Source organism: Passer domesticus, chromosome 6 (assembly GCF_036417665.1).
Source record: "Passer domesticus isolate bPasDom1 chromosome 6, bPasDom1.hap1, whole genome shotgun sequence".
Classification (NCBI taxonomy): Eukaryota; Metazoa; Chordata; class Aves; order Passeriformes; family Passeridae; genus Passer; species Passer domesticus.
Window position 1 is genome coordinate 2,366,157 of NC_087479.1, and position 16,258 is coordinate 2,382,414.

Consider the following 16,258-nt stretch of genomic DNA (forward strand, 5'->3'; position numbering starts at 1 on the left):
CTTCCCCATGCTGAAATATTCCCCCTACAACTGAAATAGTGAAAAACTGAATCCAAAGGGCAATTTAAACCAACCTTTTTTATTCAATTATTGAAGTAACCTAGAAAAAGTGAAGCATTACAACGTAACTGGTATTTCTGAACATGTATTGGTCTACACTGGGTAGGTCTAGGAAGGCACTTGGAAGACCCAACAAGCATGAACAGATCAATTCTAGCATATTCTTCTAATATAAATACTAAAAGACATGCATGGAGGCAGTGGTGAAAACACAGAATCATCCTCTGGAACATCTTCAGTGCCTTTGCCACATCCCATCCCTGTTCTGCAGGATTTTGGAGCACACACAGTCTCTGTCTTCAGGGCAGTTTGTTAATTAGACCCAGCAATTTACTGCATCCACAGCTTCCCACAGGCACTTAATTTCTTATTTTTGGATAAAAGGACCTCTTGGGTCAGATTGTCAAAACTATGAAAAATTAATCCATTTTTCTTCCAATAAAATAAAACATTGGAGTAGGAAAAAAAAAAAAAGCTACATTTTAAATCTCCTTGTATAAGTGAGAGTTCGAGTCATGGCTTGAGCTTCCCTGGACTTTTTTTTTTCCTTTGGTGCTATCTCAACATTTTCCACTTGGTAAAAAAATACAGTAGTAAAGTCTTGAGGTATAACTATAAAAAATACTTGAAAATCTTTTGCAGGAAAGCAGGGCACTTCATTGGCCTTGGTGAGGGACTTCTCCCCCCTCGTATGCAGTGACAGTTCTCTGGGTCTGAAATTCCTCTGGGTGCAAAGATCCTTGTTTCCTTGAAAATGGAGTTACTATTTCCTGGCTGTGGGGAGAAATGGAGATTTTCAGTGTGGAGATTTTTCAGGCACCCAGCAGCCATCAGAATTCCCAAGGGGATGGGGTTTGGGTGGGTTTTACCTCCAGGGCAGTAGGGATAAACTGCTGTGATTCCATAGAGGTGGGATCGCTGCTCTGGAAGATACTCATCAGTGAAGGAGCCTGTTTCTTTATTTACAGCTATCACCCCATCCCTGGTGAAAAAAGGGGAAGAAGTGTTTTATTCACCTAGGAAACTTGGGGGGTTTTCCCCTATTTATGTGTGTTTAAGAACGAGCAGCTGAAAATCTTGCTCGGAACACCTGCAGGACAAGTGGAAAGAGATTTGCCCTGTAAAATCCTCCTCCAGCTCAGCCAGTGCATTTCTCTGTGGTGATGCAGCCACAGAAAAGAGCCTTCCAAGGAGAGATTATCTCCCTGAGAGTCTCCTCCGAGCGTGGCCAGCCCTTAAGTGTTTGTTGTAACCTAAGATTGGATGGGAGCTGTGAGAGCTTCCAGCTGGAGTGGGAAGAGAGGCGAGTTCCTGCTGCTGAGGCAAAGGGAACGGCTGAGGACAGGATCTTTCCTTGGACCTAATCTACATCCAGAGACTTCAGCCAAGTTTCAGTTCAAAAAAACAAAACCCAAACCACTGTTTCTGTCCCTCCCAGGGAGCTGGGCTTGTGTCTAAACAACTCTGTGCTGAGATTTACAAGCAGGTGCTGCTGAAGCCACGCTCAGAGACCCGGGAGAGCTCTGGGGAGGCTCCAGGATTTGGGATTCCTCTCAGGGAGGGGAGCTGAGCATTCCCAGGCGTGCAGGGGGTGGGTTTTTCCCTGCTCACCGTCTCCAGTCCGTGTGGTAGAAGTGGTTGGCGTAGCTGATGATGCTGAAGGGGTAGTTGAGGTTGCTCTGGATGACGCGCCGGCCGGTGCCGTCCGGGAATGTGCATTCCAGGTGCTTGGTGCCTGTTCAAACACAAAATATCCCCCATCCCGCTGGAAATGCCGCACCAAATATGTTCTTGGTATTTCACAGACTCACAAGGATCACAGGACACCCCATCAATCCCAGCCTGGGCATCCCTGGCAGCTCCTGGAGCTCTGGCAGCCTCGGGGCTGTGCCCATTCCCTGGGGAGCCTGGGCACTGCCAGCACCCTCTGGGGGAAGAGCCTTTTCCTGATTTATTGCATTTTGAAACAGCTTTTCAGCATGAAGATGTAGAACCATAAAATTCAGGGTTGGAAAACCTCCCTAAGACCAAGTCCAGCCATCTCCCAGCACTGCCAAGGCCACCACTGCTCCATGTCCCCACATGCCACATCCACACGGCTTTTAAATCCCTCCAGGGACAAGGACTCTACCACTGCCCTGAGCAACAACATTTTTCATGAAGAAATATTTCCTAAAATCCAATCTAAGCCCCAGCTGGCACAACACTGGTGGCCACAGGTAGCACTGGGCTGAAGACACCCAGGATTTTCCCTCGAGGCCCAGTTTGACATTCTCTGATCCATCCCTGGGGACATTACCTGCGTCTGCCCAGCACAGCAGCTTGGAGAAGGGGTCAAAAGTCAGGCCATTGGGCAAACCAATGTCTGTGTGCACCAGAACCCTCCTGTTGGCTCCATTGACAGTGGAAGTTTCGATTTTGGGAGCTTCGCGATTCCAGTCCGTCCAGTAAAGGTTGCTTGGGAAATAATGCACAAACAGGGCAGAACCGTAAGGAGTGGTGGGAGATTATCCTGGTTCTTGCCAGGAGCAAGGCCTGGTTTTTCCCTTATCAGTGCCTGAACCATGTTTATTTGATTAGGAAAAAACCTCTCCAAACAAATATCAGACATGTTTATGACCCAAACTGCAGCTCCTCGACGAGGGCGAGTCTGAGGAGCAGCACATTTTGTATCCCAACAGCAGCACCCTGGAGGCACAGCTCTTCAAAATAATCCACATCCTGATACTGAAACAGCAGCTTTAGCCAGATCTCAAATTATTCAATAAAAAAGGGGGCTGGGGAGCAGAGCCAATCCCTCCTACAGGACGAGGTCAGGACAGGGTCTGTAGCGGGCTGAATTGCTGCTAGCATAGTCCAGGGTAAGGAAGCAAAAAAGACCTTTGCATAACATCCACAGATGTTTCATTCAGCCACGTGGTGAGATGATCAGCACCCACACATGGAGAGTCTTAAGTTTCTCTTTGCCAAGAGGTTGACTCTGGTCTTGGGGCTGTACAAAGATGAGGGCCAGTCAGGGAATAGGGAAGGAGTGGCTCAGGGACACAGGAACAGACACAGGAACAGATTTAGGAACAGGGGAAGGAGCCACTGGGGTCAAACAGCTTTTTGAGGGAAGCTCCTTGCGTCTCCCAAAACCAGGAAATTCCCCCCCAGGGTATCCCCAGCAGCCTTGGCACCTTGCAAAGCCCAGCCCCAGATCCCCGCGGGGTTCGTGCTGCTCACCCTCGGACGGGGTCCACGGCGATGGCGCGGGGGTTGACGAGCTCGGTGTCGAAGAGCACGCGGCGCTCGGAGCCGTCCAGCCGGGCCCGCTCGATCCTGTCCAGGCCGCTGTCCGTCCAGAACATGGCGCGGCGCAGGTGGTCCACGGCCAGGCCCTCGGGGCTGATCAGGCCTGCTGGGAGACGGCCACGTGAAACACAGAAATCCAGACAAGTTTGGAAATTTCTAGCTTGGAGCCCCACTGTCTGCCAGTGTGACTGGAAACAAACAGAGGCCATTTCCTGTGAGAAAAAGAAGTCATTTCTCCAGGGTCTGGGTATCACCTCAGAGGTGGCTTTGGGCCTCTGAGGACTTGCAGGGTCCTCACCGCTGGCAGCTTCAGTTTTGGAGAAATCCAGCAAAATTTGCAAATTTCTAGCATGGCAGCCCACCATCTTCCTGGGAAAGTGGCCGCAAATGAAGGTCATATTCCATGGGAAAAAGATGTCCTTTCCCCAGGGTCTGGATATCACCTCAGAGGTGGCTTTTGGGGCTCGAAGGACTTGCAGGGTCCTAGTTGCTGGCAGCTTTAATTTTGGAGAAATCCAGTAGAGTTTGCAAGTGGAATTTTGGTGGGGAAATGCTGCTCCGGCATCCCTCAGGCATCCCCAGCCCAAAGGTGAAGGGTGGTGATGCCTTAAGGTTTTAGCTTTTATAATTTTCATGTATTTGTAATCCTGTAATTCTTTAGTGTATAAATGTAAACTACAGTTTGAGCTGCTGCTTTCCCATTTTGGTCAGACACAATTCCTCTCCAGGCCTGGCAATCAAGGACACCTCACTGCCTCAGGCACCGAGAGGTGTAAACAAAAGTGAGCTGGGGAGGGAGCAAACCTGAGGTAAATCACTTCATTACCTGAAGCTGTAATTACAGATTAACCCCCAATATGCAAATGGACCAAACTTATAGAAGTGTGAAAACTGTCCATTTTTGGGTGTAGCCCCTGGGTGAGCTCTGTCTGCCCAAAATGTACCTGAAGGCCCTTTAATAAATATAAATATAACTGCTTTTTATTCCCTTAATTTTGACTGGCCTCTGTTTTTAGGTAAGGCACCAATAGGAGGAGCCCGGAGCTGCGATGGGAAGAGCCGGTGTGGTTCTGGGCAGGTGACACCGGGGACAGGAGCACACCTGAGCTGATGATGGTCTCTGGCTCGGAGCCTGGCTCCAGCCCCGCCCGGCTGATGGTCCGGCCGGCCACGTCCGTCCAGTAGATCATCCTCTCCCGGCAGTCGTAGTCAATCCCCACCACGATGGAGCCCTGCCAGGGCCGGGAGAGGAACACGGGGTGAAATCCTGCCAGGAGGCTCAGGGAGGAACCTCAACCCATCAGCTGGCACTGAGACACTCTGGAAGTGGGAATGGCACTCAAATCCCACTTCCCCAGCAAAACTCTGCTCTGTTCCCACTGCACCCTCCCTCAGCAGAGGATTTTAGGCCAGCTGGTGCAGGCTCACACCCACATCCAGATGGATTTGAACCCTTTGCCTGAAGGAGAGGGTGCTCCAAGAGCAAAGTCAGCGTGGGGAATGACCTTCAGGATGGGGAGAAGGAACACTTGGCAAGGTCCTTCACTTCCCCAGGGTGCAGGGAGGGTCCTGGCCCAGATTTCAGCGTTCCTCTGCCTTGGTCTGGCCTGCCTGGAGAGGCACGTGGCCACGCTCCAAGGGGAGTCCAAGCAAGGAAAAAAGGCCAGCCCTGCAGCTGGAAGTCTGGGCTGAGACCAACCCTGGAGAGCTCTGGGAGCACCTTCGTGAGCAGTCCCAGGTCTGGGACATGTCTGAGACCTGCCTCTCTGCTGGGGATGGCTGGAGGGAGGTGAAAATAGAATCCATAGAATCCCAGAATGGCTTGGGTTGGAAACGACCTTAAAGATCAAGGGCAGGGGCACCTTCCACTGTCCCAGGCTGCTCCAGCCAGGTCTTGGACACTTCCAGGGATTGGGGCAGCCACAGCTTCTCTGGGCTGACACCAGGGCCTGCCCACCACCCTGGTGTCAATAATTTCATCCCAATATCCCATCTAACCCTGCCCTCCATCACTGGGAAGTCACTCCCCCTCATCACTTGCCCAAAGCGCCACAAGGCAGCCAGCACAGCCAACGTCCCCAAATACCATCACCAACCCTCACGAGGTGACCCCCTCAAACCCTGACGAGCGCTTCAGACAGAGGTGAAACCACCGAGTGGCAGCCCCAGCCTGTCCCAACACCCGCTGGGTGCTCCTGCAGCCCGTCCCCACCCCGGGGTACCGTACATGCAGGGACAGCAGGGTCTTGGCCGCCTCCTTCTGCAGCCGGGTGCCGTTCAGTGGCAGGTAGCCGATCTGCTGGCCCTGGGCATACAGCAGGAATGTCCCCGTGCCCGGTGGGGACACGTCGGGCCGGGGCTCGGGTCGGACGCTGGGCGGGGCGACACTGGGCAGACCTGGCGTGTTGGAGGGGACAGAGGTGGCTCAGGAAGCGTGGTCCCCTGGGCCCCACGCCCGGAGCGGGGCGCGGTGCCCGTGCTGTCGGTGCCCAGGGTCGCTTTGGGGCGCTGGGCTCTTACAGGGCGGGGTGGTGCCGGGCTCGGAGCGCGTCCCCGGGATCTCCCTGCCGCTCTGCTCCACGCACCAGCAGTAGCCGCTGTCCCCGTGGCACTGCAGCGGGGTGAAGTCCCCGCTGGGGTCACACTGTGGCACGTACTGGTCCCCGCGGGGGCTGCCCCCGTAGTGCTCCAGCAAGCTCTGCCGCCAGCGCTCGCACATGCTGGGGGGCCTCTCCGTGGGCTCTGGCACGGCAGGGTGACAGTCACCACCCTATTCGGGGGACTCGGGGCTTGGCGGAGCCCTGTGTCCCCCTCTCCCTGCTGGCTGTGTCCCCCTGGGGGGTGGCACTGACCTGGGCTCCCGCAGCGTGGTGGGGTGGTGCCCGGTGCCGTCCGGGTGCCGGCGATCTCCTGCCCGGCGGCGTCCACGCACCAGCAGTGCCCAGAGCTGCCGTGGCACTGCAGGGGCCGGTACCGGCCCTGCTCGTCACACTGGGGCACGTGGCCATCGCCCACGGGTGACGGCCCCGGTGGCACCTCCCGAGGGTACATCCGCGCGTGCTCGCAGGGCGTCAGCTGCTGGATGGACTCTGCCGGCAGTAAACGCCCCCAACCCGGGCTCAGGGGGTGCCACCAGGTCCTCTGGAGCCACTTGGCACCTTGGCATCACTTGTCCCTGTCTACCAGCACCCCTTGGTCTGGGGCGGGGGCCAGGGCTGCCCCGCTCCAGTCCCCTCGACATCCCACCGCTGTTCCCTCCATCACAAGTTGATAGAGGTGGCCCAATGGCCACAGCCACTGTAATCCAGTGGGCCAGGGCACCCTAAACACCCAGGAGACCCTTGATGCACCCACTTGACAGCACCCTGCCCACAGTGAAGTCCCAGAAAGCTTCACTGTGAAGAAGAACCATCCAGAAGGGTGGTTCTGTCACAGAGTCACAGAATCCTTAGGGTTGGAAGGAACCTCTGGAGATCCTCCAGTCCAACCTCCCTGCCAAGGCAGGGTCACCTGGAGGAGGTGACACAGGAATGTGTCCAGCTGAGTTTGGAATATCTCCAGAGAGGGAGACTCCACACTCTCCCTGGGCAGCTTTTCCATGGCTCTGCCACCCTCAGCATTTGGAAATTCTTCCTCACGCTGAGGTGAAACCTCTCAAGTTTTAATTTATGGCTGTTCAGTTTATGGCTCCCCTCCTCTCACTGTGGCCCCACTGTTCCCACACCGCTGCCAAGTGAAGTGGGAAGCCACTGGCCCACCAGCCTGATGCCCAAGGACCCCACCCTGCTCCCCTCACCCCTGGGGGTGTCACTGACCTGGGCTCCCGCAGCGTGGTGGGGTGGTGCCCGGCGCCGTCCGGGTGCCGGCAATCTCCTGCCCGGCGGCATCCACGCACCAGCAGTGCCCGGAGCTGCCGTGGCACTGCAGGGGCCGGTACCGGCCCTGCTCGTCACACTGGGGCACGTGCCCGTCACCCAGGGGTGGCACCTCCCGCGGGTACATCCGCTCGTGCTGGCAGGGCGTGAGGCGCTGCGGGTTCCCTTCCACCGCTGGAAGGCCACAAAGCAGGAGAGTGAGGCTGGGCAAGCCGTGCCAGGCAGGGAGGGCACGGGGCTGAGGGGGCACCTCACCGTACGTGCACTGGAAGCCGTCGCCCGTGTAGCCGGGCCGGCAGCGGCAGGAGAAGGAGCCTGGCGTGTTGTAGCAGATGGCAGCCGGGTGACACGGGCTTTCGGCACACTCATCCACGTCTGCGCAGGGGGGAGATGGGATCAGCGGGGACAGGGACACCCCGACAGCTGCGGTGGGGGGTCCCTCCCGAGCCCACCTTACCGGAGCAGTGGATGCCGTCGCCGGTGTAGCCGGGGAGGCACTCGCAGGTGGCGCGGCCGTCACCGCGGGACAGGCACCGCGCCCGGTCCCCCGGAGCGCAGGGGTGCCGCCCGTCCTCGCAGGGGTCACTCGGCGGTGCCAGCGCTGGGGGGACACGGGAGGGGTGCTCAGGGCAGGTCCGTGGGGCGCGGGAGCGGGGGACACCCCAGCTGGGGTCAGCACTTACGCACACACGCCTGCCCGTCCCCCGCCGGCTGGTACCCGTCGCGGCACTCGCAGCGGTGACTGCCCGGCACGTTCAGGCACACGGAGAAGGGCCCGCACTGGCTCAGGCCCTCGGCACACTCGTCCACATCTGGGGAAAGGAGGAGACACCGGGCACCCCGATGGTGGTGGGACCCCCCCCATCTTTGTGGTCTGACAGGGAATATCCTGCCCCACGCTGCCCATCCCATGTCTGTCACTGAACTTAATCAACTGCGGAATTAACTTTCTAATCAGCTCAAAATAGAAGGGAAAAAAGAACAAGATTGTTTTGGTGTATAGTATTGACAAAGAAGCATTTGTTCAAGGCACACTAATATTCTCAGCTATTTGTGGTTTAAAACTTGGTTTCCTTCTCCTGAAATTAAGGGATCAGATTGGTCACTTAACCTGGGATTTTAGGAGAAGGAAACCTGCTCCTTATTGAAAGGCAGGATCCTCAAATTCCTCGCCAGCATCACTGTGCAGTGCAACTCACTGGCACTGGGCAGCTTCTTATGGAAAGGGACTCTAAAACTGGAAGACAAATTTGCAAAATGGAGTTTTGGAGTGATAGGAAAACAACAACTAAGCTGGCTGGATTTATGAAATGCAGGAATTATTTTTCAACTGCTTTTGCTTTTTTCCCGTATCTCCTTTTTTCCCCTCCTCTTTTTTGTCTGCTCCTGGAGCGCTTCCCCAGGGACCTCAGTTTCCCCCCATGATGCATGCCTGTGCTTGGTGAAGCTCTGTGGGCTCCAGAGCTCCCCCCCAGCTGCCCCCCAGCCCCGCTGACCTCGGCAGCCCCGTCCATCTCCGCGGTACCCGGCTGCACACTCGCACGTGTACTCTGTGCCCACGCCGGGCTGGCAGCGCGCCGGAGCCTCGCACGCGTGGCTGCCATCGTGGCACGGGCTCACCCCGGGATTCTCGGCATCGTCTGCGGGCACACAGGGGTGTCGGGAGGAATAAAAGATCTGGGAGACACTGAGAGTCACTGTCCCACGCAGGGAACCACGGCCGTGCCACCCCCACCACGCCAGCAGGCAAACCCCTCCTTTTTGGCTGATTTTGGGCAAAGCCGGCACACCGCGGCTTTGGGAGGCGGCGGCATCCCCGCTGGGGGCTGGCACCCTGGACTGGCACCCGTGTTGGCAGCCGGGGGTGGGTGCTGGCGCTCACCTTGTGCCGGGCCGATGCGGGCGGCCAGGGCGTAGCGCAGGACGTGCTCGTGGCTGTCGAAGAGGGCGAAGGCGCGCGCCACCGAGAGCCGCTGCCGCGCCGGCGGCCGCGAGTGCGGGCAGCCCAAGAAGGTGACGTTCTGCCGCAGGCGGTAGGACAAGGTCTGGTTGGCGGTGCCCGCGGCCACCACGTATTCCCGCTGGCCCGAGGATGTCACGGCTGCCGGATGGCATGGAGAGCCCCGTGAGATAAAAGGTGTCAGCATCGATGTGGCTCGGGTGTTTGTGGGCATTCCGGGGTGGTGTGTAGGGTGGGCACGGGTCTCACCTGAGCTGGAGTAGGAGTAGAGTTCCTTGTAGGGAGTGATGTGGACGGTGACGTTTTCTGGCAGGAATGGCACCTCACCCTGGATGTGTGTCCTGAGGCTTAAATAATTATCCGGCCCCAGGCCCTCGGCTGTCTGCGTGACCTGGACCGTCTCCCCACCGGGGTAAAACGTCACCTCCAGGCTCTGGGTGAATTCAGCGCCTGGGCAGGAAAAGGAAACGGGCACCATTTGTAGGGACAACCCCAACGTGTCCTTCCCTGCTACTCCAGCATGGGTTGGGTCACAACCAGAGGCAAGCACCAGCTGGGAGAGGGACTGGAGAAACCACAGAGCTGCCCCCCACCCCTGGGAGCGGTGCCACCTCCCAAACCCGCGCTCACCGGTGATGCTGAAGCCGTTCTCCGAGCCCGGCTCCTCCAGGGCGAAGAGCCAGGCGAAGAGCCCCCCGACGGGCAGCAGGGGCAGCAGGGCGCGGGCCGCGGGCTGGGGCACGCCGCTGATGGCCGTGTAGGCTCTGCCGTCGCTGCCCACGATGTAGGCGTGCAGGTCCACGTCCTGGAAGCGGACGGACGCCCGTCCCACCCTCAGGCTCCCGCTCACCTTGCCGTTGAGGCGATGCACGGCGCCTGGGCGGGGAGATGGGCACCCCTGGCAGCGGCCACCCAGGCACGGGCTGCCCGTCCCCGCCGCCCGCCCCGCGTACCTTCGGGCAGGCACTGCCGCCCGTTCCCGTAGAAGGCGGCCCGGCAGTGGCAGCAGAAGCCGGCGGCGTAGTCGGTGCAGAAGGCGTGAGGGGAGCAGCTGCCGTGGTGCTGGGCACACGTCTCCTTGCTGGCGGCGCTGTAGGTGAACACTGGGGACAAAGGGGAAAAGCTTGGGGACGCAGTGGCAAAGCCACCCTTCACAGCGGGTGGGTGCTTTGCCTTCTTGGCACCAAAAGTGCCGCCTGGAAAGGGGCCAGCTGGCAGCGGTGGCTCCCAGGAGAGTCACCCGGGATGCAGAGGGGTGGCGGAGGGTTTGGAACCTGTTGCCTGGCTTCAGGCAGATCTGACAGAGGGCACGGGATCAAATTCCTGACGGTATTTTTGGGAGACAGCTGGCTGGGGACAGGGCTCTGCTCCCCCGGGCACGTGCCGCGGCGGCTCCACAGCTGGCTCGGTGGCGGGGAGGGTGGCAAGGGCACTTCTGGGACCTGTCCCCTGAGCTTCCCACCCCATCCCAAGCTCCAGGCCTCCTGCTTTTCCCCTGGCACGCCCGGCGGGCAGGGCTGTGTGGCTCTAGCAGGATGGAGCTGACAGGAGGAGCTGCAAGGGCAGCAGCTTTGCAGGAGCAGCTCCTCCAGCACCATCCCTTGGGGCAGGGTGAAATTCCAGCCTTTTTTAGGGAGCCACCCCCACTCAGTCACTGTCCCCGCTGGGTCATTGTCCCTGCTGGGCTGTCACGGGGGCTGTGCTCACCGTCAGGGTTGAAATGCACGTCCTCCTCCACGCCCACGCCGTGCTGGCCCGAGCTGTACGAGGAGGGGTTGGCAGAGAAGCTGTGCCCGGTGCCACCGTCCCCCCTGGGCTGCAGCCAGCGGCTCCTCTCCTGCGTGTCCCTCCTCCCGGGGACAAAGCCCAGGAGCACGGGGCCGTGGGACCCGTGGCTGGGACGCTGGGCCATGGCCGTGTGGCTGGAGACAGGGTGGGGGTAGCCGGCCGTGCCAGGGCTGGGGGGCTCGGGGGGGCTCTGAGGCACAGCAGGAGCAGCTCCCTCGCCGCCCCCCGGCTCCACGTGCTCCGTGCTGCCCACGTGGAAAACCCACACGCCGGGGATTCCCGTGTTGCTCTCCCTGTGGACGCAGCACACACGAATGTCATGGTGGAGAAGCCACCCCAAAGGTGGCACCACCCCTCCAGGACCCCAGCACAGCTCCTGTGCATGTGGGGCTGAGCCCCTGATGCAGCCCAGCACCCCAAGGTCACTCCCCAGATTTTTCCAGGCTCTGAAAGGCTCCAGGGCTGGGAGAAGGTGACCCCGCTCCCCCTGCCCACAGCCACAGCCCCCCAGGTTCCACCCACCTCTCCAGGCTCCTCAGAGCCTGCTCGCTGCTGGCCAGGCTGTGGAAGAGCCCGTCCCTCTTGGGGTCATCGCTGTCCCCCCAGCTGAAGCCCACCCTGGCTGGCAGCTCCAGCTGGACGTTGTAGGACTCCTTGGGTCGCGTCCCCAGGAACTGGAGGCCGCCGTCGGGGTAGAGGAAGATGGTGTAGGTGTCCTCGTCGTTGTAGGCTATGACTGCCTGGAAGGTGTTGAGCTGCCAAAGGGAGAGCAGATGGATGGCATGAGGGGCAGGAACACAGCAGAGGAGAGAAGGAAGGGGAGCAGGGATGTGGGGGGCAGCCCCACGCACAGCACAGGGCAGGCAACCACCCCAAAAGGGCCCTCTAACAGAGAGAACCTCCATGGAGCCAGGCTGGGAGAGCTGGGAATGTTCCCCTGGAGAGGAGAAGGCTCCAGGGAGAGCTCAGAGCCCCTGGCAGGGCCTGAAGGGGCTCCAGGAGAGCTGCAGAGGGACTGGGGACAAGGCATGGAGGGACAGGACACGGGGAATGGCTCCCAGTGCCAGAGGGCAGGGATGGGTGGGAGATTGGGAACTGGGAATTGCTGGCTGGGCTGGAATTGCCAGAGCAGCTGTGGCTGCCCCTGGATCCCTGGCAGTGCCCAAGGCCAGGCTGGACAGGGGTGGAGCAGCCTGGGACAGTGGGAGGTGTCCCTGCCATGGCAGGGTGGCACTGGATGGGCTTTAAGGCTCTTCCAACCCAAACTATTCCGTGATCAGCCTGCAGAGATCTCCCGGGGCTGCTCATGCCCAGGCAAACCCCAAGTGCCACATCCTGGGAAGATGCTCAGCATCCTCCCAGGAGTGCCAGGGTGTCCCAGGAGCATCCCTGGCCATGCAACCCCTGCACTGGGAGCCCCTCACTCCCGGCCCCCAGCACCAGAGGAAAACCCACACCCCCCTGCTCGTCCCTGAGAACAATTTTAGCTCCGTTTCCTCCGGAAAAAACATTCCTGTGCTCCCAGCTTCCCATACATCCCGCTATAGGCAGGCTGGCCAGCCCTGTCAGCCTTGGGGCCGTGCCAGGCCCTGCTGAGCCACCCGCCACCCCCCGGGCTCCAAAAGCACCGAGAAACCAACCCCAGGCAGCTCCTGCCCCGAGCAGGGAGCAGCAGCCCTTCCCACCGAGCCGCTGGGGCACGGAAAAGTGATTAAATTCCCAGTTTCAGCCCCGCAGCAGAGGGAGGGAGGCTGGGGGCTCCCCCCGCTCCACCCCCGCAGCCCCAGCCCTGATTTTGGGGCGCAGGGCCCCCGGAGCATCGCTGGATTTCCTGCGGGATATAAAGAGCCTTGTTGTGCCTGTCACACACTCGGGCATTCAGAGACCCCGAAAAGGCGGCCAAAAAGCGGGAGGGGGGTGGAATAACCCCCCTCCCCTCCCCCGGGGCTGGATTCCTCCCCCACGCAGCCAAATCGCGGCAGCAGCAGCTGCAGGACTCGTTCTGCCCTGGGGTGGGTGGCCGGGGGGGACACGCCAGGGGACATCGATGCGCTGGCACCGTGGGATGAAGGGAAGGAGGGGGGGAAAGCCCCCAGCAAAGAGTGCAAAGGGCAAATTCCAGCCCAAAAGGGCAAGTTTTGCTCCTACAGAAGCAGGCTCAGCCTTGTCCCGCTCTGCAGCACGGGAAAATGTCACCACAGGGACCAGGAGCGTGTCCCAAGGAGTGGGGACACGGCACTGCCAGACCCCCCACCCAGGCAGGGCCCCCAAAGAGGGGGTCTGGGGATCCTCTGCTCCCCATCTTAACCCAGTTTTCTACTTCTGGGGCTCAAAAGGGGTTAGCTGTGACTTTCCAGGGCGGGGGGAAAGGCTTTGGAGTCAGTCCTGGCTCTGAGCAGCAGGAGGGCAGCGTTTCCATAAACACCACATTTGGTCAGGGGAAAAAAAAAAAAAAAAAAGTGGTGTTTGGGGAGATTTTTAGCAGTTTTGGCCAAGGGGGAGCTCAGCAAAGCACAGGCACGAGCTGCATTTCAGGAGCTTTCCCTGGAGCTCCTCGTTTCCAAACAAGACCAGTTTCATTTTAAAGCCTGATCCAAACTTCTCAGAGGGGGAAAAAAAAACCACAACGGGGGAAGAAGAGAAAAGAAGAGGAGGCTGCGTTCTCGATGGCCACGAGGTCGCTGTGAGGCCCCTGATGGCATCTCTTCAGCTGTTTTCCCAACTTTTAAATGAGAGGAAAAAATGTGCCTTGTCTCCTTCCAAACCTCAGCTCCTTGCCTTGCTTGGCTTCCCTCTGGGAAAGGGCCCCGGAGCAGGGGGATGGCTCCTGCTGCTCCCTGGGGAGCTCCTGGCTGCTGCTGGGCTTTGGGGGACAGCCCATCACCATCACCCAGCTCTGGGTGTCCATCACCGGAGTTTTCCTCGTGCAGCTCATCCTTTCCAGCTGTTGGAGCCCGTGCAGCTGGCAGAGCGTCGCTGTCACCTCCTCAGCACGTCATCAGCCTGATGTGACAGCTCATGGACGTCCACCCACGCAGGAGCCTTATCAGCCCCGTGGTGGGAGAGCACGGGTCACCCCCCCGAGCTGGCAGACCACCTCTGAGCTTGTTTTCCAGGCACAAAATCAGCCCACGGTGGAAATTCCAGAGCTGGTTGCTCACCAGCAGCACAGGGGCAGGAGGAAGGAGCGGCCTCGAGCCACCAGGAAAGGTCAGGAGCACAATGGGTGACCTAAAGCAGGGTCTCCCCAGCTGCCCCCAGCCACACTCTGCCCTGCCAAGCCACAGCTATCAGCACTGGCAAGCTTTGTCTGAAAAGAATCAGGATCATGGAGTAGTTTGAGGGATCTTAAAAATCATCCCATTCCACGCCCTGCCATGGCAGGGACACCTTCCACTGTCCCAGGCGGCTCCAAGCCCCATCCAGCCTGGCCTTGGACACTGCCAGGGATCCAGGGGCAGCCACAGCTGCTCTGGGCACCTGTGCCAGGGCCTGCCAGGAATTCCTTCCTAACACCTGACCCAAGCAATGTGAAGCCTTTCTCCCTTGTCCTGTCACTCCACGTCCTAGTTCAAGCACCTCCAGCCATGAAGGCAACCTCTAAACCTCCTGTGGCCAACAGCCCCACCACTGCCAAGCTCTGAGCACAGGGGGAAAGCTCCACGTTCCTCCTGGTGCTCACCCAAGGATGGATGGATGGATGGAGCCACCATCCAGCTGCTCAGAGAGAAGGCTCAGCATTTTGGGCTGAGAAAAACTCAACCTCCCGTGACACGCAGGATGGGCACCAAGCTCAGCCCCTCGGCCTCACCTTGGTGGAGGGCTCGGTGTCCTGGGGGAGCTCCTGGTAGGCGCCCACCTCCTCCCAGGTGGCAATGAAGGCATTGGTGGGCACGAAGGCGCCGGCAGAGCGGGGAAAGCCGGCCCGGATGTAGCGCACAGCCTGCTCCAGCACGTCCCTGGAGTCATCCTGCCGGTAGTAGATGTCCCCTCTGTCCCCGGAGGTGTCCAGGTCGGCCAGGAAGGGGGCGATGACGGGGAAGTCTGTGGGGAAATCGTCATCCACGTACTGGGTCTCCCTGGGGAAATCCTGGGTGGAGATGACCCCGTTGGTCCCCACCTGCGGGCAGAGCGGTGCGGGCGCTCAGGAGCTGCAGAGGTGCCACCACTGCTGTCCCCTGGCCCTGTCCCCCCCTTCCCCGGGGCAGGGAGAGCCCCGAGGCCGCGTGGCCCCATCCGGCCGGGCAGAAAACAAAGAGCTCGGGCTTCTCCATCCCCCAGGGAGCTGCGGCTCGGGGGCCGCCCCAGCTGCAGCCGCTGCTGCGGGGGAACAGCTGCGGGGGAGAGAGCGGAGGAGAAAGCCCTCCTGTTCCTGGGGAGACAAGGGGAAGGGGGAAAGGAGGGAGGGAGGGAGGGAGGGAGGGATGGATGGATGGATGGATGGATGGATGGATGGATGGATGGATGGATGGATGGATGGGGAAAACACGTGCGGGGAGACAGCGAAGGTGCGCATGGAGGGGCAGCGGCGGGCAGGAGGAGGAGGAGGAGGGGATGCGAAGGCAGCGGAGGAAGGGGGTGAGTGTGAGGAAGGACGGAAAGACGGAGGGGTGAAAAGCCAGAGGGAAGGAGGGATGGTGGGACAGAGGGATGGAGGGAAGCAGAGCGGGAAGATGGAGAGAGACAGGGCTGGAAGGAGGGAGGGACAGAGGGTGGAGAGATGAACGGAGTGAAGACAGAGGGAGATGATGGAGAGGAGGAAGCGGGGCAGGGAGTGAGAGCGGCCGGGGGGAAGGAGGGCAGGGAAGGAGAAGGGAGCGGGGCCGGCGGCACTCACGTAGAGGCGGCGGGCGGCGCGGCCGTAGAGGCGCAGGGCGCGGCGGAGCAGCAGCCCCGGAGAGCTCTCGTCGTCGCCGGGCCGGAGCCGGGCATCGCCGCGGGCCGGGCCGTGCGGGAGCAGCCCCGGGCGGGGCAGGGCTGCCCCCGCCGCCAGCACCGCCGCCAGCAGCGCCGCCACCGCCCGCATCCCCACAGCGGCCACGGGAGCCCCGCCGTGCCGAGCCGTGCCGAGCCGAGCCGGACGGGGCGACCCCGGCCCCGCGGGGCGGGACGGGACGGGGAGCAGCCCGAGGGGCGTGGCCAAGCAGCGGCCGTCCCCGCCCTGGGCCAATCAGATCGCGCCCAAAATCCGTCCAGAGTTGAGCCCCCCATCCCCCCGGTACCGGCATCCCGGGGGGAGCGGGGTACCGGAGCGGCCGTGTCCCGAGGGGGCATCCCGGGA

General features: G+C 60.2%; 1 protein-coding gene across 2 annotated transcripts; it reads right to left on the minus strand.

The window, feature by feature from the left end:
- Window positions 1-59: 59 nt before the first annotated feature.
- Window positions 60-16,050, minus strand: NID2 (nidogen 2). 2 transcript variants are annotated; one of them, XM_064422842.1, is made up of 22 exons: window positions 15,815-16,050; window positions 14,789-15,097; window positions 11,500-11,732; window positions 10,897-11,270; window positions 10,143-10,292; window positions 9,820-10,065; window positions 9,439-9,639; window positions 9,112-9,330; window positions 8,726-8,869; window positions 7,913-8,041; window positions 7,687-7,830; window positions 7,485-7,604; window positions 7,170-7,403; window positions 6,207-6,443; window positions 5,875-6,096; window positions 5,582-5,751; window positions 4,457-4,586; window positions 3,286-3,457; window positions 2,360-2,517; window positions 1,672-1,795; window positions 930-1,042; window positions 60-834 (listed from the first exon to the last, which is right to left on the minus strand). In XM_064422842.1, exons 1-22 carry the CDS (start codon window positions 16,001-16,003, stop codon window positions 824-826), a joined length of 4,029 nt encoding a protein of 1,342 aa, XP_064278912.1. In that variant the 5' UTR covers window positions 16,004-16,050; the 3' UTR covers window positions 60-823. The 2 variants fall into 2 exon arrangements, with proteins under 2 accessions (XP_064278912.1, XP_064278911.1); XM_064422841.1 differs by having other exon boundaries at window positions 3,286-3,460.
- Between the last annotated feature and the right edge of the window lie 208 nt (window positions 16,051-16,258).